At 31.0% G+C, this 27,641-nt stretch overlaps 1 protein-coding gene across 2 annotated transcripts in view; it reads left to right on the plus strand.

The window, feature by feature from the left end:
- LOC123709270 (serine/arginine repetitive matrix protein 1) overlaps positions 1-27,641 on the plus strand; it is an 80,453-nt gene that overhangs the window by 2,789 nt on the left and 50,023 nt on the right. The window contains exons 2-6 of one of the 2 annotated variants that reach the window (XM_045660455.1): positions 9,135-9,234; positions 20,957-20,993; positions 21,364-21,533; positions 21,866-21,938; positions 22,561-22,745. In XM_045660455.1, the coding sequence (XP_045516411.1) occupies positions 9,154-9,234; positions 20,957-20,993; positions 21,364-21,533; positions 21,866-21,938; positions 22,561-22,745 (546 nt within the window). In that variant the 5' untranslated portion in view covers positions 9,135-9,153. Of the gene's footprint in view, positions 1-9,134; positions 9,235-20,493; positions 20,686-20,956; positions 20,994-21,363; positions 21,534-21,865; positions 21,939-22,560; positions 22,746-27,641 lie in introns of those variants that run through there. The other variant, XM_045660454.1, reaches the window with a different exon arrangement.

Consider the following 27,641-nt stretch of genomic DNA (forward strand, 5'->3'; position numbering starts at 1 on the left):
GATAGATTTAATTGAATTTAGAATAGTTTATAAATCAAACCAGTTAACAGTCTTTATATTTTATTACACATAAAATGGGCAATATATTTTGGGCGACATTAATCGAAATATAACGTGTATTGGTATAGTTCATAAATATTTATGTAAATTTAATGTACTAATTCAACTAGTTTGTACCTAATTTATTTACATTTGAAAGTGGACTGCCATTACACAATATTACAGAAATATCCTTTATTGAGTCTTAGTTTGAAGTTTCGCATTTTTCTGAACCCTGACAAACTATTGACAAAACTATTTGTCGAGCAAAAATATGATAAAAAAGCGTTTGTAAGGGGTTTCGTTGAATAGACGTGCTTGATCAAAAGTTTAGTAGAGTACGGACTCAAAGATTCTGGATTAGCAAACATCTCTTAATTTATACCAATCAGTCAGCAGTGTTTTAGCTAAACCATGTAACTAGTCTGGCCATAAATATTGTTACATAAAAACTTTTCATTTTTCAACTTTTTTATTATTTTGAATTTTGAACACGTATATTATTTTAAAACTTCTTTCGGTTTTCGCCATTTCACATATTTTTTCGTGTTCATTATCAAATGACAATATCGAATGGGGTGTTAAAGGAAATAGGATTGCAGTGATGGCCTTGTACAAGGCGGGTATGGAACCGTCGGTCATATTCCAGACACTTCAAAAGCTTGGTATCACCTGTACGTTCATCAATAGATACAACAAAACTTCGTCTGTCAAATACCAGAAAAGATCGGGGAGGCCGCGTGCTATTAGAACTACAAAGGCTGTTAATTCTGCTAAAGCCAGAATTCGTCGAAACCCCATTAGGAAACAAAAAATTTTCTCGCGAGAAGTAAAGATATCCGCAATGAGTCTGTCCCGTATTGTAAAATGAGACCCGAAGCTCGGTGAACACAGAAATATCCTCTGCTGATGAAAAACTTTTCACGATTGAAGAACACTACAATAAGCAATATGATTATTTATTTATTCTACATCATTATTCAATCTTAATAGTTACCACTTATTTGATAGAACGACCCAATAATACCCACACCGAAAAACATGATAAAGTATTCGCTCACAGTTTTAAAGAAGGTGTTCAAGTAGACGGAAATGTACAACGTGGTCATCATCCTGCGTCAGTGATGTTTTGGTGGGGCGTCAAGGAGTCTTAAAACTCCATTTTTGGGAAAAAGGAGTGAAAAATTCAGCCAAAGTGTAAGTGTATAGTGAAACCTGTGAGCAATACACTTTTTAAAAATATACCGTGGATTTTCCAGCACGATTCTGCACCTGGTCACAAAGCAGGAACAACACAAGTCACAAGTCTTGAAATCAATGTTCCGGACTTTGTAAGAGCTGAAGACTGGCCCTCATCTAGCCCAGACTTGAACCCTTTAGACTTCAAATTATGGTCAGTTGTAGAGGACATGGCCTGCTCTAAACGACACGGTGACATTGAGTCTCCTAAAAAATCTTGAGAGCTTGCAGTGGCGAAATTTCCCTTGAAAACAGTGCGTAAAACCATAGATTCGTGGCCAAACAGATTAAGGGCCTATATAAAATCCAAAGGTGGCCATTTCGAATAGATTTTTTTAAACTTTTGCTCATAATTTAATAAATATGTAGGTATACATTGAAGAAATGCGTAGTTTTATTTATTTTATATTTTCTGACACTTGATTGTATTTTAAGTAACAACAAAAACTCAGGTAAATTATGTTTATGGGACGCTTTAGAAATATAAAAATTAAAAGTTGTGAAGGGTTTCACAAACAGCACGAAAGCTAGTGTATAAATTCTTATATTAAAAAATACTGTACATAAATTATATATCATTTGATCATCGTTCATATAACAGTAACAGAAAGAAACTTATTCAAATTATTAGAACGGGATAAACTTTTGAGGATGCATAATCATTAATTCATAATGATCTTAGATGTTATGTTGACATGCTCAAAGCGTTCAAATTGTTTTCATCGCTACATAAATGCTGTCAAGCAAAAAGCGGTTATAAAAACTTAAATTGTCTTGGACATCTATACGGTGTTATTATATGCGATTTAAGAATAATGACAGTAAATTTTTCAGGGGCGCCTACGCATGCTTTGTTTTGTTAACTGTTATTTGAAGATCAATGCTCTGAATAATTTGTATGCCTTGCGATAATTGAAGAAAAAATGAACGTGGGTGGGTGACTAATAGATTCGAGTTTTTTTTGTTTGTCAAATGTATTTTCTCCTAAGCTTTATTAGTTTTGGATAGTTGGATAAAATGGGAAATTGCTTGTAAAAATATTCAATAACCAGTAACAGTTTATACTTTTTAAGACATTAAGCTTTTGTCCGTCTCTACAATTTTCTGCCTTTTTTTCCAGTAAATTAACTGTAAACCTATAAGCTAGACGTTAATATATTCGCATTGAGCCCGTTTTATCTTTATGAATATAGAGGTTTTTATGTCGTACACACAATATACTATGAAGATTTCATAAAAACAGTAAAGTTCAATCAAATAAATATTCCAACACCGAACCAAAACTCTTAGAGTAATTTACTTTTTGTCCATCAAATTACATTACCCTTTGTTCTTTTTGTGAAATACCTGTTCAAGCGAGTCAGCGTGACGTCTTTTTATTTAATTAACATGGACTCCATACTTGATTAAAATGAAATTATAGGTAATTATTTGAAAGATGACTTGATAAAAACGTTTAGTGGTTATTCGTTTTATTTTTCCTTTCTAGGTAAATATGTATGTAGCTAAAGTACTTAGGACAGAGTTTATTCACACTTTTGGCAAGTAGTTTTTTATGGATTACGTAGTAGACATATTTCTTTACTGCAGGATCTGAATAGACTGCTTCATTCACACAAATATGTTTCTTTTGTTATGATATCAAACTTCAGTTAACTCAATTAAGTGCGTTAGTAAATTAAAATATTTAAGCTCGCTTAGAGATTTCTAGTAATGACTAATTGTGTCATTGCAAATAAAAACCAGATTTCCAGATTATAAGGCGTTTATTTAACACACATTTATAAATTTACTAAAATCATTCATTAATTCTAATGTATATATAATAGTGTTTTCATGCAGGATGCGGCATTAAATCCAGTGTCTCTGCTTTAAAAACTCGAACTCAATATCAATTGAACCATTAAAAACTTAACCAATACTAGACATGAGTAAAAAATATTCTCGACATTGTACCAACACCTTGAAGTGCCTTGAACCTTGTACATGTGACGTGGACGCATCGTTGACAAAGTATAATTCACAGCACGAATACAGTTGGCTAAAACCTTGACGACTGGGTTTAGTACAAATTTCACCAAATAAACGAGAACTAGAAAAATATAAAAATTAATAATTAAATCTTGTTTAGTTACTCGTACTTAAAAGAGATCGTCAGATACTAGATTTCGATAACAGCTATTATTTTAAATCGATTATTCATAAACTGGCCTATGTCTCAAGCATGAGATTGTGTCAAGTATTTTTTTTATATATTGGAGGGCAAAATGAGTACAGGACAGCCATAAAAGGAAGCTATCACAGACCCATGTTAGTTCTAAGAGGGTGGTACTTCACCGGGTGCTTTAAGATTTCATACAAATATTTTCGATATTTTATAACTTTTACGATTATCGTAATTAATAACTTATTTACTTTGCCATAAAAAACCTCCTGGTGTTAGCGACGTTCTGAAAAAACTTGTATGAAATTGATCATCTGACATGTAATTTCGGACGGTTTTTGCCTCAGCCTCTTCGTCTTATTTGCTGGAATTCGAAACATGATCTTGAAGTTATGTATATGGAAAGACAACTGTCTTTAATAAAGACAAGTTACTTCAGTTTGCAATAAATGGAAATGCAACTTTGCTGTCAATTAAGTTAAGGCGCAATAAACAGTGGGTAAATTTAAACTAATTTTTAAACGATAACATTTAGGTAACTAAATTAGTTTAAAGCTACTTGATATACAGATAATTACGTTTATTTGGATTTTGTTAAAAATATACACCGACTGGCTTTCTCCCGTAACACAGTTTTTTTAAACTAGTACGGAACGACTTTACTGACCTTAGTACTATTTGCAATTTCAGTTTTTATATTGTATAAGTAAGCAATGAAATAATTACCTCAATACAATGTAAATATATATATACGCTATTGGCAATTTAGCCTTGCCTACGAGCAGCACAAACATTTTTCAACTATAAATAATATATGCCAAGTTACCCGGCATTACCGGTGATTCAGACTGACATGCTTCGTATTTTTTACCATCGATAGAACATTGTTTTCTTTATAATTAAAGATGAGTCAACATAAATAACCAATAATACGATTCTATAGTCAAAGACCACTCTCAAAGCGTGATGATATACGTTTTGAGTTCTTTAAATTGTGGTAGAGGTGGTCTATGATCATGTTAATTGATTAAATAATTTCAATAGCATAGTTAACAAACTTAACAAAAAAAAGTGAACTACACACCTTTCCTTCTTTTTAAATTTAATTTTTTAACTTTTTCTCAATTAAAAAAAATATTATTGTATTTATAATTTCTTTCTTTGTAATCCTAGAGTTACTACAGCTAAAAGTTTTAGATACATACCTACGGCTCGCTCTAGTGAATAGGCTCTCTCTCTATCTCGCTCTAACAGCTTAATTACAAACATTGATGAAAATATTGAAATATTTTACAACAATCTTCCAATTTACCGTAACTTTGTTTATGATAATATATAGGTAATAATAATATAGGTTTAAGTTTCTATTTAGTCTTAGTTATTATTGTTTTTTTTTTTATTTTGCGGTTGTTTGTTTATTTTTCCCTTGCTTAGCTTATGGCCTAATATAATTAATGTGTATGTGTGTAAAATTTGTGATGTCATATATTTTTATATAATTTTATGCATACTCGTTGTTTTAGAACAAACTTTGTTATTGTAATAAACAAAACTTTTGCATATAACGTTAGATATACTTCACGTACATTTTATCTGCAATTAATATCACTTAATTTTATGCTATAAATAAATATGTAAAAATAGTTCTAAATGTGACCGTATGGTCATCCAAAGATAACCCTGACAGGGAGGAAACTATTATAAAAAGTTGTCGCAAAAAGCTTAAGGCTAAAATTAATCATGTCGACGCCCGGTGCAAAGAACTTGACCGAGATTTAAGGCCATAGTTGAGTGACATCGTATGAATAACAATAATCTTTCGTGTGAACCGCAGATTTATTGAATTATTCATAATATCGTTTTACCAATATGTCACTTTACTATGGTATTACACAATTTTTGGCATCAATATATTAGTAATAAATAACCATTTGTACGCGATAAGGATATCATCGTCCATTTACGTTACTAATTAAGTTAAGTTAAATATTTATTAGTTTAAATAAAGTTTAATAAGAATTTTAGTTGTACATTGTGTGTTTAGAAAAAAAAAATACAAAACTAAATTGATAACTTTGGTTTTTCTGAAGTTGGTTTTAAATTATTATCATCGATATTGGAGCTTACATTTAATGTTCGGCTTGCTTATGAATGAAGCTCTCACGACTATCTTAGAAATCTGAAGTATACCTACATAATTCCACGTGCCTTTACTTCCTCTTAAGCCTTAAGATATAGGATAGTATCACAAGTCACGTATAGCCACACCTACATTGGCTGATTCAACGTTGTTTGCTTAAAGTCATTTGTTAGCTTATACTAGGTACTAGGTTTCAAAAACTATTCTGTTGCGTAAAAAATGGAAAAAGTTTTGCAATATTATAATTTCTGGCAACATGTGTAAAGGTTTATATATATATATATTTGATCTCGTAACATGTGGCAAGACACATCTGCAATTGTGTATTTTTAATTGCTAATAATAAAATAATATTGCTCTCCTGATCGAACAAATCTAAAAGTATTATTGTTTCTTAGGCATTTTTTAACTTTATGCCATGTGTGGTTAAAACTAACAAAATAATTTAGAGAATTCAAATAAGAATGGTTGTTAATCTATTTAAGGAATAACGTATTCATAATTTTCAAATAAAGAATGAAAACAGCTTGGGATTTCACGTTTTTTCCTTACGAGCTATAAATATCGAATCCATAAAACTCCATTGTTCCCGCGGTGCTGTTTGAATAATTCATCGGGGCAAAAGACTGATACTTACTAAGTTTTACGAGATTTGGAAACAAAGTAGTTCACAATGAGATGATTGCTCTTGATCTCTAAAGTCATTTCTCAAACTTGCTCAAACCATTAAAAAATAAACTGTCCGCATAAAAGTTGTAGGAATTTGTACGTAAAATTTTTATACATATTTTACACAGATATTAGAGTTTATTACTGTGTCAAACTCTTGGTGGAAATATTGTAGTTGCGTCAAAACTCCTACGCATGTTACAAAGTATTAACCAGTAGGGTCAATAAATTCTAAGAGAACATTCCAACAGTGGTCTTAAGTTTAATTTTGAATGTCTTTCTATTAGCTTTTAGTATTAACTAAAATGTTTGTGTCTCCGGTTATAGCAGTAAATATTTATTAGTAAAATAATGCTTGCTTATGTTTATTCTAGAATTAATTTAATAGATACACTTTACATCTTACAGCTTACTTTTGTTACGTAAGGGGTATGATAATATTTATATAAATAATTAATATAATAATTAAAAAATGAATCCCTATTTCCCTTGGTCACGGCATCACGCGTGACCGGCTGGACCGATTTCGCTAATTCTTTTTTTGTTGTGTTTTTTATTGTCAGGAGAAGGTAACCTTAAGGTTTGACATAATATTGACAGAATGCGTGCTGCAAATATCGCCAGAGGTTGAAACTGAATATCGATTTAAAAAAAATCTTCGATCGATATTGATAAAATACATATAAACTAATTAATGTATGATTTCTAAGAAAAAAATAATTTCTTAGTGTACATAACCGTTAGTTCAGAGCTATCACGCCTAATATCAAAAGTTAAATTTAATAAGCTAAGCTTTGGGAAGTTTGATATATTTTTTAGTTAATAATACCAATTCGAAATCAATATTCACAGTTAAGACAGGGCAACATCTGTTGGTTGGGTTGGTAAACAATTTTCATTGGTATCGTATCAAATCAATCAAATAGATTTAAATTGTTCGTAGGTATATAAAAGTGTGTCAATAAACAATGAAAAATATGCGAAAGCTTAAAGCTTTTGGTGAGCCTGAATAAGGTAGCAGAGGAAAGTATATACAAGTTTCCATTCTTGTAGAAGGCCAATTGACTCATCAAACGTACACTTGGCACGTCATTATCTGACTTTAAAATCATTTTTATGTGAAGTCAGTGCTTCTTAATACGATAAAAACGTGAAGTGTTTTATGCAAAATAGTGTTTTGCCTTCTCTAATGATCGTACAGTTCCTAATTTGCAGTACTTGATTTAAATTGGAACATTTGAGTGGCGCCACTACAAATGCCATTACCTGTAGTTTTGTATTATAATAGTAATTGTAGTCCTCGTTGTACCAAGGAAGTTTCGGTGCAGTTTTCCTGCTATGGATATTATCAAATAATCAGATATGTGATTCCTTTTTGTTCCATATACACCCACGGAGCGTTTTTCAAGTTATTGTAAAAAAAAATCGTTTCTATTCTTTTATGTTATAATTAAATTGTTTGATAGTTTTCCATTATTATTATTATTCGTGTTAAGAATAACATTGTGACTTTATATTGTGACAATCAGTACTTCCTATTGTGCTTGGTGAGGATTAATGGTATTTCATTAAACTAGAGATTGAAATAATTATTTGCAATTCGTATTATTTATTATATACTACATTCAATTATAAAATACCTAATAATTATTTGTAAAGTTTAGTGGCTTTAAAGGGTACTCAAAGTAAATTTGATTGTCCTGTGTTCGAAGTTTAAAATCTTAATACGGACAGTGCGAAAAAAAAATTTAATTGCGACTAGGCCAAGCTAATTTTTGAATGTTTAATAAAAGCTTTCCATCACAAATTATGTGTTTGAACCCTTTAATTTCAGATGAGTTGCGTTTTTGCGTTATAAATTTAAAAACGGTAGTGCCTCTAAAATACAGATTTCCTTATCCTATATTAGGCAATAGATTCCCATACGCGCGTTTCTATGTCATTTTGCGACACCATGTATTGTGGTCACGTGAAGGTCACTGTACTAAGTAAACAATGAACCATTTCGTGTAAATATTTCTTAGTTTCCATTGTCAGGCAATAAAGTTGTCGATAGTGGGCTTGATCTGAATGCCAAATGCAATGATATAACCATAAATTTAAGGAAATTTATTATTATTTTTATATCTACAGAAAAACCAACCATATTAATAAATTTATTAATTCATTATGGTTGCCAAGAAGATTTTGTTAGCGATAAAAATGTCCGTTGCTGGTGACATTTTTATTCTTGTTTATTTCATAATAAATTGAAAATGTTTTGTTGTTAAAAAAAATATACATTTTAAAGTTTTCCTACATGTTTGTATGTAAACCATTCTAATTTAATTTCTATGAAATACATTGTTTTGAGAGTGTAACAAAGTAAAAACAAAAACAGTTTGATCCAATTTTTGACTCGATTATAGCCGGAAATGTTTTATCAACTATGTTATAAGGTTCAAATGTTTAATCCTTCGACTTAAGAAATTAAGGTCATCTGACGTCACACCAAAAATTAACCGAGATATACGAAGATCACTTGGTTTGTTGTTTTGTCCCATTGCCTGGGCATTTCTGCGTAGGCTTTACTATATTTAGCTTAAATCCCAAAACACGTATGTTGCCTAAATCAATACTACCTGGTGACTACGCGTCCTCCTCCGCGTGTATATTAAACCCTTGTTACTCAAACTCGCAATCCAACAACGTTTTCTTTTAAATTTGACAACTTATTTATATATGATAAAAAAAGAAGAAGAAAATATATACTATTGGTGAAAAAAAAATCAATGGCGCTACTACAGACAAAAAAACTTTTTTTATTTACTCATTTCGGTCGCCTTTATTTGTTTAATGTTTTGATTTCTACCTATTTATTATACTAAAAATGTTGTATTTCAGGTACCGGTCATGTGCTGAAATGCCGAGCTCAGCATTAGAAAGGGACACCATCTCCGTGTCCCCAGTACAACCCGCCTCATTTGAAGATACTGTAGCTACTGTAAGTGTACATTGTATATAGATTATAAACGTACTTCATGAGGGCAAAGACAACTCTGTGCTTCTGTGTCTATTTTCTTGCATATATTTTTATAGGTGGAATTAAAAAAAATATCGTAATACGTAACATTTACGGTAACTATATTACCAATAAATAGTCTTTTGACAATAATGATCCCTTTAAGTTAATTTAATTAAACAAATAGCAGAGAGCAATAACGAATATATGTGACAAGATAACTATGATTACTTGTACTTCTTTACTATAATTTATCTGGACCTTGCTGGTTTAATTAGTGGAATTGATCGTAAATAGTAGTAGTAACGGTAATGATTAAGGTGGGGTCAGAACACCTAATGTTCTTAAAGTTATCACAAAATAGCAGAAATATTTGTATAAACAAAAGTTATAAAAGTGTTGACATCGTCATTTAACTGAACTACAATAGTACGGTAATGGTGAATGGTAATTAAATACCGCTAGCAAATTACTTTACTTTTAAATAGATTGAAGATTATTTCAACACGACAAAGCAATTGAGAATATTTTCATTTGAGTTTTAAAAATTATATTTTACAAATTGTGTAAAACTGTACACAAGGCTATACGTTGATTATCCATACCTATTTCTTATATATTTAAGAATGAATTTTCCGTAAATCCCTGTTTAGTGACCATTCGTCATAAAGCCCTTAACTGCAAAATCTTAATATTTTAAACCTACGCCTTTATAGATTTGATATAAACATAAAAATAATTGGTATTTAGTTATGTAATAAATAACTAACGTATTTCACCTTCATTATTTACACGTTTTTGTATTTAAAAATCCTGTATCAATTGCAGCTATTGTGAATGGAAAATGTTGAGGCTAGCGGATAGTACAATTACTTGCATACAATGCTTTATTAGTGTATTCTAGTGTACTGCAGTTAACAGACACGCGCGGTCTCTTCACTTCGCGAAAACGAGTGTCGTTTAAGAGTTTCATGTGAAAGTGCTATCTAGTGCTAAGTGTTTTTGGTATTTATTCAATATTTGGCTACGGTTGTACGAATTACCGTAACTATTAGAATAAACCTTGTATTTATCGGCTTTAGCACAATCGCTTTATCGCTCACGACTTATGATTTAGCTACCAATTTTATACAATAATGAAATTGATATTTACATTTTATTGATACGGTTATGTTAAATTGCTTTTAACTATTGACATGTAATCTAATTACAATTTAAAAAGATTTAAGTAGGTTTAAGGACAAGCAGATTGTGACACACACACACTCAGGTCACAGGTGCTCTGGCTCACAATATGCCAAATGAATGTCATTTTTAACTACAAACTTTACGTAATAAGTTAGTTAATCTGTAGCGGCATGAGATGCAGAGAAGTAGCTTTTAAAATTCTCTACTATTTTACTGTTAGCAGTCCTAAATTGAATAAGAATTTACACCCACCACGCATGAGTCTACATGCATTTAATTAGCGAATAACCTATAATAAATACTATTATTCCTCTTATAATATATATGATAAAATAAATAACATATATTCTTCTTTCCTTAGCAAGTACCTGCAAAATACATTATTAGATTTAAATACTATAAATGATCTTTTAAACCTTACGGAGTTTAATATAAAAAAAAATTACACAAAAGGTCACGCACACAGAGAACAAATTAATCTAAAGTCGAAATTACTAATATATATTTTTCAGTTCTCACACTTTACTAAGATTAAGTAATTCATTGATCAGGGTTACGCAAACCGCAGTGACAGTTTGTGAATAGATCAGTAGCTGCGTGGGAGTTTATGTTAATGCCTACTGTTCGCAATACCTTTATACAGCGCTTTATTTTTAACCATTATATAAAGAACATTTTTCACAAGTAGGAAATAGATAGTACTGGCTATCTAAAGCATAAAAAATAAAAATCAGTAGAATCTCTCGTTCTTGGCATCAGATTTCTGTATGTTTTATGTGTTTTTTTTCATAAATGAAAGTTTAAAATTGATATATTACGATATAGTAGCTATTTCAGATAATTAAGTAGTCTACTATGATTCTTAACTGTCGTCAGCCATCTTTTGAATTTAAGTACCAACATGCAAAGGCGCTAGTTGTCAAAGAAAACTTTTCTGACCCTTATAACATTCGAATTTACAACCGCTTAAAAGGAGCCGATGAAGTATTACGTAAGCACTATAGGGGGGAGGGGGGTCTTTGATTTTCTAATTTGGTGATTACGCCATTAGTTATTATTTACTTTTTTACACATTGTGAACGAAAACGAAATGCATTTTCGAGGATTCCTACAAAAAATTAATACGTTTATGAACTCTTATTTTTGAAAGCTTTACTTACTTTTGCTGACAAGAGGAAGAGGGGGAGGGGAGGAATAAATTGCAGTATATCTTACGTAATACTTAAGTAATACTTGAACGGCCCCAAATAGTCAAATCATTTAAAAATAAAATAAATATAAGTGATTAAAAATAATATAATATAAAATAACTCCTCAAAATGTGAGACTAATCGCTTAAAATATTTTAAAAGGAAACAATAAAGATCTTAGCCCTCATATGCTATTAATATGTAGATTTAATTATCCATTTTGTCCGTGTTATGACATAATATTGACGTTTTATTTCGACCTTGTGTTATGACATTCTTTTTAGTGTATATCTTAATCAATATCTAATATTTATAACATATCTAAAAAAGTGTGTGTTGACACTTTCACCAATAAACACAGATACTTGTGTCACACAAATACTCATATATTTATACTGACCAATAATTGAACCTAAAGTTTCTTCTAGTTATACGTATTGGGTAACTCTCACGGATAACATAATGATTTTTACGCTTATTTCAAGGAGAAATATGTTTGAAAAACATGGGCACAGAAAAAAAATCACTTCATAAATGTAGTCATCGACACAGTCCCTGTCCCTGGCCGACCGGTCAACCTAGATTCAACTGCCTAAATATCAGTTACAAGTAAACACTGGCAAAACTATGGACGGTCAGCATTTTATTTTTACAATGTAATTAAGACGTATCAGTTAAACGCTGCTTCATAATATAGTTTGAAACAAGAGGCTCATGCTTGACTAATTCGTATCATGTATCAAAGATTCAGGGACACGCTCTCCGCGCCTTCAAGGTGCCTTCTTTACCCAATTACACAGGTCAATCACAAAAACACATCCACAGTGAAGCTGTTTAATGATATGAATAATACATATATCTTATATAGATAGTATGTATCCTTGCGACATAATATATGTAGAGTATATATTTAAAAAAAAAACAATACAACCGCGTTACAACCTTTTTAGGTCTGGGCCTCAGATTTCTGTATCTGTTTCATAATCATTTGTAAATCTAATAAGCAAGCAGCAGCCTATTGTGCCTGACGCACGCCACCGACTTTTTGGGTCTAAGGCAAGCCGGTTTCCTCATGATTTTTTCCTTTACCGTTCGAGCGAATGTTAAATGCGCACATAGAAAGAAAGTCCATTGGTGCACAGCTGGGGATCGAACCTACGACCTCAGCTATGAGAGTCGCTCGTTCAAGCCACCAGGCCAACACGGATCCCCCTTTTAAATATACTTTTTTTAAAAGGTTATATGTAAGTTTATTCTATAAAATTTATAAAATAAACTTACATATAAAAAAAAAAAAATAATAATAATAATAATAATAATAATAATAAACTTATATATAATACTCTGTATGTATTTTTATTTTTTATTTTATTCTATAAAATAACAAATTTGGAAAATACATACAGAGTCAAAAAGTGTATTATGTGCGCTAATAGAAGACCTATGACTAGACATAAGGAAGTAGTACAACAGTTCATATATTTAGAATTTTCTTACGTTGAAGACTACAGACTACAAATACAATTCACTCAATATTAGAAACGGCTTTTTGACACTTCAATGAAAAATTAACAGAAGCAGCAATACGATACGTCTAGGCCAGTTTTTTAATATCCGGTATCATTTGATTGATTGGTAATAGTACGAATGACGGTACTCCTTCTAAGATTACATTTTTATAACAGAACCATTTTTCTTAATACTTATCCATCGCAAAAAATAAGTTAATCGAACCTAAACTACGTGAATTTATATTTCACATATGTTTCTACAAATCACTGAACTTGATAGTAAATATTTTCTAATGCTACACAGTTATAAGTATATATTTTCTTCTAAAGGAAAATCGATGTCTTTAATTTACGAACAACCTGTTTCTTCACGAAGCCGGGGCTTGAACCAACAATATCAGGAATTGCACACTCTATACAGTGTTCATTTTATATAATATTTATTGCATTAAAACATAATTTTTAGTGTAGAAACACTACATTATATCAATTAAATTTTCATTTGTATCGTTTTTATTTTTATTTATTATGTTTAAACAGCGTAACAAAGTTATAACTTAAAAACACACGTCGATTTTATTAAATTACCTACACGATCACGCAAAAACATCAATTAAACAAACATTCTGCTTGCTTAATTTACCTAATTACTTTTAATAGAATACGACATGATATATTTGCATAAGCGTACAATACGTATTATTAATAAAACTAGAAAATCGTTCTGTGCGTGTGGAGACTATTTGATTAATTAATCGTAAAACAAAGCGATCGATTTAAGTCACGCTATATTGTTCTGAAGTTTGGTCTCAACTCTCAGGTCATATAAGAGTGATTTGAGACCAAAATTATTTAAGGAAAATTCATTCTTTGTCATTCAAGAACGTAATTGTTATTGATAATGTCGAATGACTTCCATTTTTAGTGCTGTTATTGTGTCTAAATCGAGCCACAGATATATATAAAATTATATTATGATTTTTTACGGACATGACATCCAATTTATTTAAAACAAAATCCTACTTATTCTTATCTTTAGCTTTACACGAAGACGTTGACATAATTTCTATTAAGTATGTCCTATATAATATTTTTTCACATTATTTTTAATAACTCCAGAATAAATGATTTATCTGTCAAAAATTTCGTTTGCATATAACGGTAACCTATAACAAATTGAGGACTATTTTTCGTTATATCAAAGTACATTTGACATTACATAAAAACCGTAATAAATCAATGTCTAAATTCAGGTTCAGGAATCGTTATTGGATAACTATGGAATAAAGACCTGTCACAACAACCTTGAGTAAAGGGTCAGGCGGTCAATGGGCCAGTTACTCTCCATTTCTATGAGATTTTATATACGCTATTGAAGAATATGGCTCTGTACTGTATACTGTTTAATAATCCTCAAAGAAAAAAGGAACATAAACACGCGGTATCCTATACCTATTTATATAAAACATTTTTGCGTGTTTTGAGCAGTGCTTAGTGGCTTGACAGGTGACTTTCAACCATAAATTTGGGGTTTGGAATCACAGCTGCGAATGAAAGGACTGTTTTTTTGCCGTGAGCATTTATACTAGCTCTTATTCTTAACATAAACCATCGCGAGGAAACCGGTATCGGTAACCCACGACAGTGTGGCAGGCACAGAACACTGATCACCAAAATCCCTGTAAGGGAATCAAAAAACATAACACCAAAAGGATCAAGGAATCTGAGGCCAAGACCGAGTTTGTTTTCTTTCTGCGATTCTTTTTTCATAGTTTTTGACTATCGCGAACTCACTTTTGCCACTGGTAATTCGAAGAGATGAAGGCATAACGATGCTCCTTAGCTAAAGATCAGTGAATCTATCTCTTTTAATCGATCGATACGAATACTTTTTATTTAAACATTGCATTATTACTGTTATAAATGTTTTATAAAATCAAGGACTAAAATATTATAAATTACATATAGTGCAACAACGTACTTGTTTTGAGGTCGTAACCGTGCTACGTATGAATGCAATAAATTGAAAAACATAATAGATACCTATTACGAAATTACTATTTTTGTGTCAAGTGTTTTAGCAATGTTTATTCAAGCAGAACCTCATTAATTGTTAGTAATTTACTGTGGAATGTCAAGTAAAGTAATCAATTAATGGTGATGCAAGTTTAGGTAACTGACGAAGTGGGTTAAGTTCTTTTTTATTGGGCTAATTCAATGATGAAATCAATGACTAATTCTTAATATGTGGACACCTAATTACGTTTTAATAAGTGGATAACCAAAAAGGTATTAAATTATAATTATATGTACTTGTAGTTAAAAACTGTATATAAATAATTTTGTAAGAATCAATCATATAAGTAGTAAAATGTTTGTATTAGTGAATGATAATCTTATAAATAATTAACCTATCAAGGTGTGAAATTAATTATCTTAGAAAACTCTTGTAACATCTAAGTAAACAACTTCCTAGCGTTATGCAATCATTTTGTATATTAAATCGTCAGTGGTTAACAGCGAGCGTAAAATGTTTGCTAGAAATACTATTGTGAAGCAATTAGATAATGATAATCCGGGAGATTTTATATTATATATTGTTTAGCAGTCCTAAGTCACACCTTTGAACAATATGTCTTAAAACATGTTAAAGTGTCTACGTTCGATGTCATAAAAGTTTTTTTTATTTAATATCCGTTGATTAAAAAAATATTGTCTAACTTATATTATTTGTATAGGAATTTCACAGTTGAAGTCGTTTCAGTTCCCTTTCATTTATTATTAGCATTAGAAAATGATACTCGTATACCTGTAATTACGACGTAATATTTGGCAATTAAAGTATTTTGATTGATATAAAAATTCGTACGCATGTTTACGATTAATGGCAGGAATTGTCGTAACTTAAAATTATTTTTTTCCTGTTACAACTGTTAAATAGTTAATGCATATTAATGTTTAGAGTTTCCAAACGCATTAAAATTAATACTTTAATTGCACACGTTTTCCTTATTAGTAAGTAAATGTTTCTAGAAACAGTGTACTAAACATTTGTTGTATCAGTTTTCGTTTCTCAAATACGTCAAAGACACTTTATTATACGAGTATACTATCTCACTTAAATGTTATTTTTTGTTTGAAGAATAGTGGTATAAAGACAGATTTAGATTTGTGTACTAAGAAAAAACTGTACGTCAAAATATATTATTAACAAGATCAATTGTTTCGTAATTCAAGAAATAGAACCACCAAGTTGCTTTAAATTCTTTTCAAAATGAGTGCTATTAGTAGCATATTGTTTTGAAATGTCAGATTTTTAGATACAGTTGACCTCCGTCATAAATATAGGCTCTTAGTTATTTTGGTAATCTACTCGCTATATTTGGAGTGACCTTTTTGTAAATGGTTTTGCAAATGAGACTAATGCAATATCTTAAGAACTGGGCGGACAGCTAAGGGACATTATATATAATACGTTCTTGTGAATATTTCTTATATTTTTATATTACTGGCAGATTAAAATCATAGAATTATCGTAAAATAATAAATATTTTAAGGGATATTCTGGTCCAAAGATGATTTCATTTTGGTTTCGAGGCCAATGTTTGCCAAATGTAATTTTGCGCCTTAGATAATAGCGAAATTCTTTAATATAAATAACATCTAGTATCGAATAAAATAGAAATTATGACGCGACTGAAACAAAATCCAATCTTTGAAAAATAAAAGAGGTTGCACAAATACACAATACATACATACATTATTTAGCATACAAGAAGCCTTAAAAAGCTGTCACTATAATAATACTTTAAGGTAATATAATTATCATTACATGCAAATGATTTATTACACATGCAGGGTTCATTAAATCTACTAGAACAAGATATTTACTTGATACAGTCCATTGTATTCGACCTACAAGGTGATACACCATTTAAGCGACTAAATAATACACCCACGGAGTCAGTTATGACAAAAACATTATACAATATCTACCGTTATACCGTTATAAATAAGATCTTAAATTCGGTGAATGTTTTTGCTGTTTCAGCCTGATTTAGCGGTAGTATGATGCTATTGTTCTAAAGTAAGCCATTCGATATTGATGGGCAGTGGAGATAGGTAGATAGCCAGAAGCAAATCGGGGTTGAATGCAAGGTCTAAAGGCTCTTTGTATCAGACCCTTGCTAATTAAATGAGTAATATACGAACTATATGTCTATATAATAGTAAATGATTCACTCATAATGCTCTAATAATAATTAGGTTGCAATCACACTTAGGATTTTGTAAACAGAACACAAAGTTGTCTTTACTTACGGTATAAATGATACGCAGCCAGGTTTCAAAATATAGCTCAGTGAATCAATGAGTCTAGCAAATAGATGGGTTTGCTGGCAAAACTTGTTAGGTAGTTACATAACTTGAAGAGAAAAAAATCGGTCAAAAATGCAATGGAAGAACATAAATTTAACTACATATTTTAAATTAAATTATAAATAAATATAATATACCATAACCATAGCCATGACCCAATTGGGCATGAGCACAATTTGTCATGAGCGCATCACAATGCCCACGGGCGGCCTTGCGTCATGCTGCACTGGTCATTGCACAAGGGCGCGGCCAATTTGACACGTGCTCACACCTTATCTCACGATTATTAACATTATAATTAAGCGCACAGTATTTCTAGATCAAATACCGAAGTTAAAATATAATATCATATGAAATATATTATACAAGGTATTATATGAATTCCTTGGACCCAACAACAGGATAAATACATTTCTCCATTTGTTTCACAAGTCAGAAATTGATAAGTGGCAAAAAGTGTTTTGCTCGAAAAAAAAATCGCAGGTAATTAACTAATTAAATTTGATATACTTAGGGTAAGATTCAGATCTGCGCGATAAGATGACGTACGGAAGACAAACTTAGCAATAAGCCACGGCGATATAACTATAGAAAGTAGACAATGTTTTTTTGTGTGAGATGTCGTATTAATTAATCAGTTTCTGCTCATCAATCTTTTAGTGTAATAACTAGTAATCTGAGAAAGTTAAAAATATATTTTATAAAGAATATAGATGATCACATTGGCATTCATGCAATATTTTCTAACTGTCAATTTTTATCAACGGAATGCGTTTTATTTTCTTTTGTTTTGCTTCACTGAACTATCGAGTTGAAATTCGCAGAGAAACCACATTCTTACAATTTTGAACTACACATATTAAATTAATGCATGCACTAATATAATATAGACTAACCATAAATACTGAAACAAAGTAAAAAAATCTACTGCAAATAACATTTATTACTTTTACAGTGTTAGTTTAATACATAAATATAAAACAATTTAAAATATAAAAAGCTTATTCGAAGTGGTCTCAATTGGCTGCAATACAGTCCTTTAAACGTTGAGCCCAGATATCAATAGAAGCACGCAGTCTTTCCATGGGAAAATTCTTCACTGCCAATCGTACGGATTGTGTTAGGGACTCCAAATTATCATGGCGTTTAGAGCAAGGCGTACTCTCTAAAATTGACCATAAATCATATCATTGAGCATAAATACGGTCATACTGTTCGTTAAAATGTTGCTCAATTGTAAAAAAAAAACTCTTTCTTTTTTTAGAAATTAGTTCAGAAATGACTAGTACGTCTCTTATAGGCTTCAAGTTCTAAGATATCTTTTAAAATACGCGGCATGGTTCTAGGTGTTGTCTTCATCTCCCAAGATAAGGAATATAAGTAATAATAATAAGGAATCCTTTCCCTGAATGCTTTGACCACCTTTTTCGTACGAACACGTGGAGTGGACGGCCAGATCTTTTTCTGTTACAAACAGAGGAGGTCTCGTTGTACCTATTAATAGCCCGGTACACAAACATTTTACTTATACCAAGCGTATGGAGAGTTATAAAATTGCATTTGGCTTTGTGAATGCAATCATAATGTGTCTCTTTATCACCACACTCCATTTTAATATCGCAAAATATTGTACAATGTATTGGCGCCAAAATGAGAAAACCCAATGAACAATAATATAAATTACAGATTCTAAATTCAAATGTAATATTTTGTTAATATTCAATTGTAACAGTAATTATGGCCAGACTAAGTATAAAAGTATATACTTAATAACATAATCGTCTTAACTCTCAATACCTTATTATAATTAAATAATATTTTACTGCACCTACTACCGCATTACCACGGAAAGTTTTCGGAGGACTTGTTCGGAGTTTCATTGTCGGACATCGATGCTTAAAAGGCACCTTGCGAGCCCTATGGGAATGTGAGTGTTTGTGGGCGGTGGTATCACTTAACATCTAGTGAGCCTACTAGCCGTTTCCCCTCAGTTTTTAAAAATTATATATATTTTACAATTCAATTTTATTGTTCTCGGTGCCTGGGTTATTTTTAAATTTTCCTCGCGTTCTGAATAGAGCCAATGCCATAAATGAAGTGGTAAAGGCTGTTAAATTAATTAGTTTACGATTTATGGTATGCGAAGTTATAAAATTGATAGCTTTTTGATATGAATCGCTCATGTCATGCGCGTGCGACACACCGGAAGTGGCCGCGTAACTAGTGGAATACTCATGCGCCACATGCATTTAGGGTTGTTTATACGTTTTCATATCTGTTTCAAAAAAATAAGTATAATATAAATAAATTTGAAAGATTCGACAGAAAAGTATGGCTATAAAGTGCGTTTCTATATCTATTCTCGTATTTTAAATCGGTTGAATGCGAGCTAGTTGATATTAATTTTATTTCAATTACTTAAACTCATTGATTTACTGTTTAGTTACAACTTACAATGCGCGTAAACGTAAAGTGAGATATTTGTCTGGGTTTTTTGTGCTTAAAATGTAATTTTTGTAAAATAAGCTTCGTACTAAAATATTTATTATAATGTTGGTTATTTTGACTTACAATATTGAGTCTCTTTACATGAGCATAAATACTATGTTCTGGTTTGAAACTGTGAGTTATAAAATAAATTTTTAAACTTAAAATTAAATAATAACTCTTTCTCTTTCGGTTAGAACGCGGGCGCCAACACTACTTCTTTTCTTTCACAAAATATATTTTGCCAGCCCTTATAAACATTATAGAGGTGCCAAAAGAAAATGTTAATCCACACGATCCATTAATTGCATTACAGCAAAGCCTTTTGTGTTCAGTCAATTATAAGCAAACGATTTGAACACACGGTATACTCAATTGTTGTTTGTTATTACTTTAATTGTCTTAAGTTATACAATAAAATTATTATGCATAAGCCATTTAGTATTGTATAAAACTGGTGTATTTAAGATCAGCTTATCTATGAAAATAGATTTAGTTTGATGTGTTAAAAGTGGTGTCTGTAAACTGTAAATAACGTAAGCTGAAGTGTAGTTGTATGTATTTTAATGGTGACAGTTTTCTCGTTGAGTGAGCATGGCGCCATCAAGCGGCGGCCGCGTGTACTATTACGTTATACGACGGCGTCAGCGAATTCTGACGAATACAGTTTCGGAAACTTGGTAAGAGATGGCGGTAGTCGTAGAGAAAATAATTTATTTACCTGAAAAGCTTAAATAAATCCAACAACTATAACTGAGGCCGTGTATTATATATAGTATATTGTACCACTTGTGCAACTAAAATGTTATTATCGAAATTTCTATGACATAAATTACTTCCTATGAAGTGTGTGAATGGCAATATTTATAACTATATAATAGATTAGGTTATTTTGTTAGTGACATTTGTGTTGAATCACTTAATACTTATTACAGTGTTTATCATTTACAGGCAGAGCCAGGCGAAACGATAGCTACAACCAAAGAAGGCAAGTATATAATTATATATTATAAATAAAAAAATAATAATAACGTTCTGTTTTACGAGTTTCTACATATGTTGGCTAAAATTACACATTAAAGTTGTAATTAATCTATAAATTCATTATTGGTTAACGGTGTCCAATCATAATTAAGCTGAATAATGTTTAACAAACAACAAACAACGTACCCCGTATACGCTGAGTTTTATCTCTTAAAAATCTCTTAACATCAGTATCACTAAAGAGGTGCGCCTCCTGCCTGTTTGCCCCCAGTCATTTGTTATCTAGTTAATGAGAAAAACGAACGAAAAAATTGATAAAAAATGCCGTTTCTTTGACCTCCGGGATTCTTACATTTATATTTGCTATACTACAGAGGAATGGGTGACACGCAAGACGAGCGAAGTGACCACAACACGTCAAATCGCAACGAGAGTAAAGAGGGAATTGGTGTTGGAAGATGGCCGCATCCTCCGAGACTCTGGACCAAAGATTTCTACTTCTGTCAACGAGGATACACATACCACCAACTTTCAACAAACTGAGGTTGGTAAAAATAAATAGCATTCGTTAAAGATAGTCCTTATTCATTTTTATGTTGCGCTTTAAAAACATTGCCGCAATTATAGACCTGGACAGTGCAATAGCAATACGTACAATTAGTTAATTATCACATACATACAATAATAAAATATAAGTTTCCTTTATGCTATACAAACAAACTAAAAAAAAATTAATTTTTGATTAATCACAATTACATGGCTAATTAAGGATTTTTAATTTTTTTAAGGAAATAATTTGTAACACCTGTAGTAGTATGAGAGAGTTCCTATTTCATTACCATCAGAAGTGACTTCATAATGAGTATGTAATTACAGCATAGGGTGCCTGAAGATCAGAAAAATCGAGAACCGGCTGAAGATAATAAAGTAACGGGAGAAGATTACGATGGTAATTGTTTTACAATTTTTTTTAATTGTCTATTGCTAAGACATAAGTAAAGACATTTGTACAAAGAAACACTAAGGGGTTTAACCTTGGTGCTTTAAAGGCCAAAAGCAATGGCGTAAAACATTAATTAATAACAAACAAAATATTGTTAAAACGTTTCACACCACACAGTCATATTTAAGTCACGTTATATTAAAATAGGAGCAGCATTAGCCCGGTGTTTTCAACGTGAGACACTCATCACTGGGGTCTTAATTTCAATCCCCGACTGTGCACGAATTAACATTCATAGCGAGTGCGCATAGCGAGGGCTAAACGAATGAGTATTCATACAGAAATGCATCGTGAAGAAACCGGCATGCTTTAAACCCAAAAAAATTATCAAATACTTGGCTATTAGAAATGATCATGGAACACATACAAAAATCTGAGACCCAGAGCTAAAAGGTTGGAGCACCATTGGTATATATATATATTAAACGTTTGCACGATATTCAATATAATAATACTATTAGTAAGATAAAATATTTTCTATTAAATTTAACACTAAAAATAAATAAACAGCGCCGGTATTTATCCTTTCTTTACCATGTAAGCTTTGAAATAATCTATTGTTTTTAAGCACTGGATGGGCCCGAGAATGCAGTGGTACCAAACGATGCAAAAGTCTTGGTGTCTTCGCAAGTGGTTGCTAATCCAGACGGAAAAGTTCGGGAAAGTCACGAACGAAGAGTCCTCACGAGAAATATCACAGACAGAGTGAGGGAGACAGAAGAGAAAATACATACTGGTGATACTACGCACGAGGTTAGTTCCTTGCAGAGTTCGTAATATATTGCTTTAATTATTTAGTATTTTTAATCAGGATTTCTGATTGAAAATTCAATTTTTTAGAATACTGTAAATAATAAGGTTATCGGAAATTATAAATAAATTAAATGTGTCAATTAAATTATAAATCTAAATAAAAAATATTAATTAATTAAATCAAACATTTCATAATAACAACTGCAATAATATTAAACGTTGACCTTGAAACGATATGGTCAATTTTGACCAATTCACGAAACGTTCAGGCCACACACTTAACTCTATAGGAATTAAGTAGGTAAGCCTTTAATGATATTTTTTTAATCTAGACGAATCTAACATCATTAACAAAAGCTAAAAGAAATGCTGCTGGCCTGCTGGAGCAGAACCATCGATTATTTATAAAACTTGCCACATTGAAAAAAATTAGAATGTTAAAATACCGATTATTATCGTGGCTTTATATAAGTAAAGAGCCAGTCTGGACTATAATGTGCATTAGAACATTCTGAATATAGTAAATCTCTATGGAAATTCAATTTAGTAAGCTGAAAGCATGTGGTGCATTAAATTCAAACTGCAATAAAGGCGCCAAAGTAGGGAAGTGCGTTTGACTTTCGAATAACATTAGTAATACTTGCTTGTAATATTAAAGCGTAATATGAGTAATATCATTTTTTCTATATATAAGTAACATTAGTACTTGGAAAGGAAATGTATATTTTTTTACTCTGTCGCAATAACTTACGCCCGAGTGGTATCATGATTTTTAATTTGTTGTACTTGTCTTTGTCCCGAATAGCAGAAGAACTATTAAGAACATTGTAATATTACAAAGAAAAAAGAAAAAATATTGAAATAATGATCAATGTAAGATAAGAAAATGTTCATGTTTCATAACTGTCAAATATTGAATGTTGATCTCATCGATATCTCATCTCCGCTCTAATTAAAGAACGTATTTAAATAACGGTTGCCAGACGACTAGATAAATCTACAATATTCGGATAATTTATTCATTTATTTTTATTTTATTTATTAACACTTCGTTACACTACAGAAAATAAAAAAATTAACATAATTAAATCAAAAGGAGGGCAACTGGCGGCCTTATCGCTTTCGAGCGATCTCTTCCAGGCAACCACTGTGAGTAAAGAAAAAGATAATGGCGTCATTTGGTTGTCAAATATTTCTGCGTGCGTTCAGAAGCTTATTTCTATTTCTGTTCATTTCTTAATAATGTAGTGATTAGTATTTTTATTTCATCAAATCATAAATTAAGTTCGCTAATCTGTATCACGACATTTATTGATTGTTAGGCGGTACGGTCGCCTGTACGCCCGTACCGCTGTACGGACGGTACGCCAGGTCAGCTCATAATTATATGAAATAAACCTCGTGTGATATTACTCGTACTGTTTTGTCTGTAAATGGTATGCCGCGGGTGTCATGTCATCCCATTGACAATCGACAGATATGACGATAGGCTAATGGAAAGACTCGATGCGCATGCGTTATTTGTGACTTTTTCCTGTGATTTATAGCCAAGTAATATTCATGGTGCTCTAAGGTAATAAGTTTTAACCGACTGGGTCTGTAGGAATTTAAAAGCACGACATATCTGAAGCGAAGGCGTAAATATTGATTCTCTTTTAAAGAAAATTAAATGTGAAATTTGTCACCGTTATGTTTCTGAAATCAATGTATGTACTTACATACAATGTACATTTAATAGACAATATTTGTATTTTTTAGTGTTCTTAGAGAGTGAGAGATTATTAAGGTACCCTTTGATTAAATTAATTATAGTCAGATTTGCGACATTAGGCGGCTACTAATTTTATTAAACAAAGGTTATTATTAGCTATACATATATATTATTAGTTATACATACAAAACCAAAGCGATTGATTCAAACTCAACAAATGAGACTTTTAATAAAAGAAGATAATTATACATTATTTGTTACAATAAATCAATTTATTTTTTGTTCGCAATTCGTAAATTAACATAAAATTTTGATCTATGTTTTATTATATTGTAAGACATACCCAACATTCGTTATTCTTTGAACAAAAGTAATTGTTCTTTGCGATACATTCTTGCACTTAAACAATGTTTTTTATTCATAAAGAATTATCTTTATTTATTGGCACGTTGTTTATGCGTTGTAGGCGGTCAAGGAATTCTACGATTAGTTACAAAGGCTGTGGTAAAAAACAAGTGAAGGGTAAAATGGAGCAGAGCCATAGATTATCTGTACCACTTGTCATATTAAAATAATATTATGGAAAGATAAAAATACAATTACAGATCACTGTATTTTAATCTTGAAAATATAGTTGACAATTTAATTGTTTATTAATTCCCTACATTAAGTATTTAATAAAAATGAAAATATTCTGCTATCGATAAAATATTATTCAGAGATATACTAAAATAGCAAATAAAAGCATGTTTTTTTTTAATTTCCTGGATATTTTAAACTAAATGTTGTATTGTTACTTATGTTCCGTAGTGGTTAAGACATACCCGTCCTGTATTCGATGCCGGCGAAATACAATTGTTCAGACATTTTTTAATAGATGTAAAACCCCATTGGTGACCTACCGGCAAACAAAAGGATTATTTAAATTTATACGCACAATATAGTAAACCTTTTAAAGTGTCGATACTGAACGCATTACTCTCTCATACTTGAGCTTTCTCATAAATTGATAGGTACTTGGAAATTATAATTTGCTCAAGATGATATTCGCCGTAGGCGCCGCGCCTACGCTTAACCGTTTACTACATCTTTTGAGAGCTTATTAACTCAATTTTTTAAACCACACAATATTACAGTTTTCACGTTAACAAAAATTGCGTGATTTTATTAATAGTAAAACTCAAATCTCGAGACTACAACAACTATAACCTTTAACATAAGTTCAAATGACAAAAATTTTGTATTTATTGCTATGAAATCAAAATGTCTATTGCTAACAGGATACGCTGAGGAATATTATCGTCAACTTATTTAAATTAACTTTACTAAAAAGACTCCAACATATTTCTAACTTTATTCATTACATTACATAGGTGCTTTTTATTAGTCTCTCTTGTGGTGTACAAGAGAGACTAATAAAAAGCACCAAGTTTAAATAGCTACTACAGATGTTACTTTGCTATCAAAACTAAATCGTTATAGATTTTATTGTATATATCGTAATTATCAGTTTACATAAGATACACAGTTAATGATTTCTGTTTTCCGAGTATTGCAACATTGTAAACGCGATAAGAGTAACAAGAACAAAACATTATATATCTTGAAGGTTTAAAGTAAATTTATTAATAAAGAAAGAGAAGCTTTATTATAAATAGTCTTAAAACGTTTAATAGGAATCATGAGCTAACAATTATTTCGTAATCGAATGCGCGTTTAAGTCTTTTAGCTTTCTAGTACAAATTCCTAGTCTGTACTTGTTATACAGGAGATTAAAAAATTTGTAATAATTGTTTAATAGATGCCATTACAGCTACCCACTAAAGTATTTCCGAACTAATTCGACTACGAAGTCTTTCTTGTTGTTTAAGACCCTACATCTAAATCTTAAAGTTCCTACGAGTGCAGTGAGAGCGTTGGGGTCTTACAGGAATTTTCCTAAATTTAAATGAGTTACGTGAAAAGCGTTCAAAATATTTTGATTAACTGAAATCATAATATAATTAATAACAGTTATATTTATATTTTCTATTTATTGGTCCTGTGCTTCAGACGACAACTTATTTATTTACGGCGTAATAAAAACATAATAGGGTAGTTTATGGAAGTCGATGCCATCAATGAGTATGGAGTATGTTATGTCTAATACACGGTCTATCGGCTGGGCTATACTTGAACATACTACAAAAACTACACGCTGAATTGTATATTTCTTCGGTATATTATACATTTCAAAAATACGTTCGTACTCGCTATTTATTCTTAGCACTGTGGTTATCTCATAGATATGAAAAAGTACCCATTATAATACTCTTAGAGGTGTTTGAATAATAGGAATTAAGATGTTTATCTGGATATCGTTTTAAATACGTTGCAAATAGAAATACCATTCAAAACAAAATAGGAAAGATCAAGGTTAGTGATGCAATCGAGTTAAAATTAAACTGGAATTTATTTCTTTGCAGATCGAGTATTAATGTTTACTATAGGATTTTTATTTTTTATTTTTATAGCTCAAGATCATAAATAAGGTGTTCTTTGAATTTAAATATCTTTTCCCTTTTATATATATATATATATATATATATTTATATATAATATTAGCATGTTCCGAAGTTTAATAGTTAGTGGTTGACCATGCAGGGTTGATGTGAGATTAATGGTACTCCCATTAATAAACAACCATGTCTTATTATTTTTTTTATATATTTAATATGAACGAATCGTAAATAAATAGTATTTTAAATATAGAATGCGTACCTTGTAAAGTTTACATTATGTACAAGTGCGAGTTGACAAATTCAATACTTATTACTAACAGGTCAAGAACAATGAAGGCAGACATTTGTACGCAACTATGTAAATTAGGAGAAATGTTGGCCTAGTGACTTCAGCGTGCGACTCTTATTCCTGAAGTCGAAAGAGTTATCCATGTGCACATTTAACACTTCCTCGTACGGTGACATGAAAGAAGTCATCATGAGGAAAGCGGCAGAACAACCAGTCAAGGTTGAGATGTGTAAGGCGCAGAAAGTTGAACACCTCTGTCTTTTAGAAAAAAAAACAAATGATCACGAATACGATACGATATAGTAAACGCGTTATTTTACATAAAGCAAAATAACATATTTCAAAATTTGGTAGCATTTAGGATCTTATTAAAATTACCAAAACATCTATAGTGT

This window comes from Pieris brassicae, chromosome 5 (assembly GCF_905147105.1).
Source record: "Pieris brassicae chromosome 5, ilPieBrab1.1, whole genome shotgun sequence".
In the NCBI taxonomy this organism is placed as follows: domain Eukaryota; kingdom Metazoa; phylum Arthropoda; class Insecta; order Lepidoptera; family Pieridae; genus Pieris; species Pieris brassicae.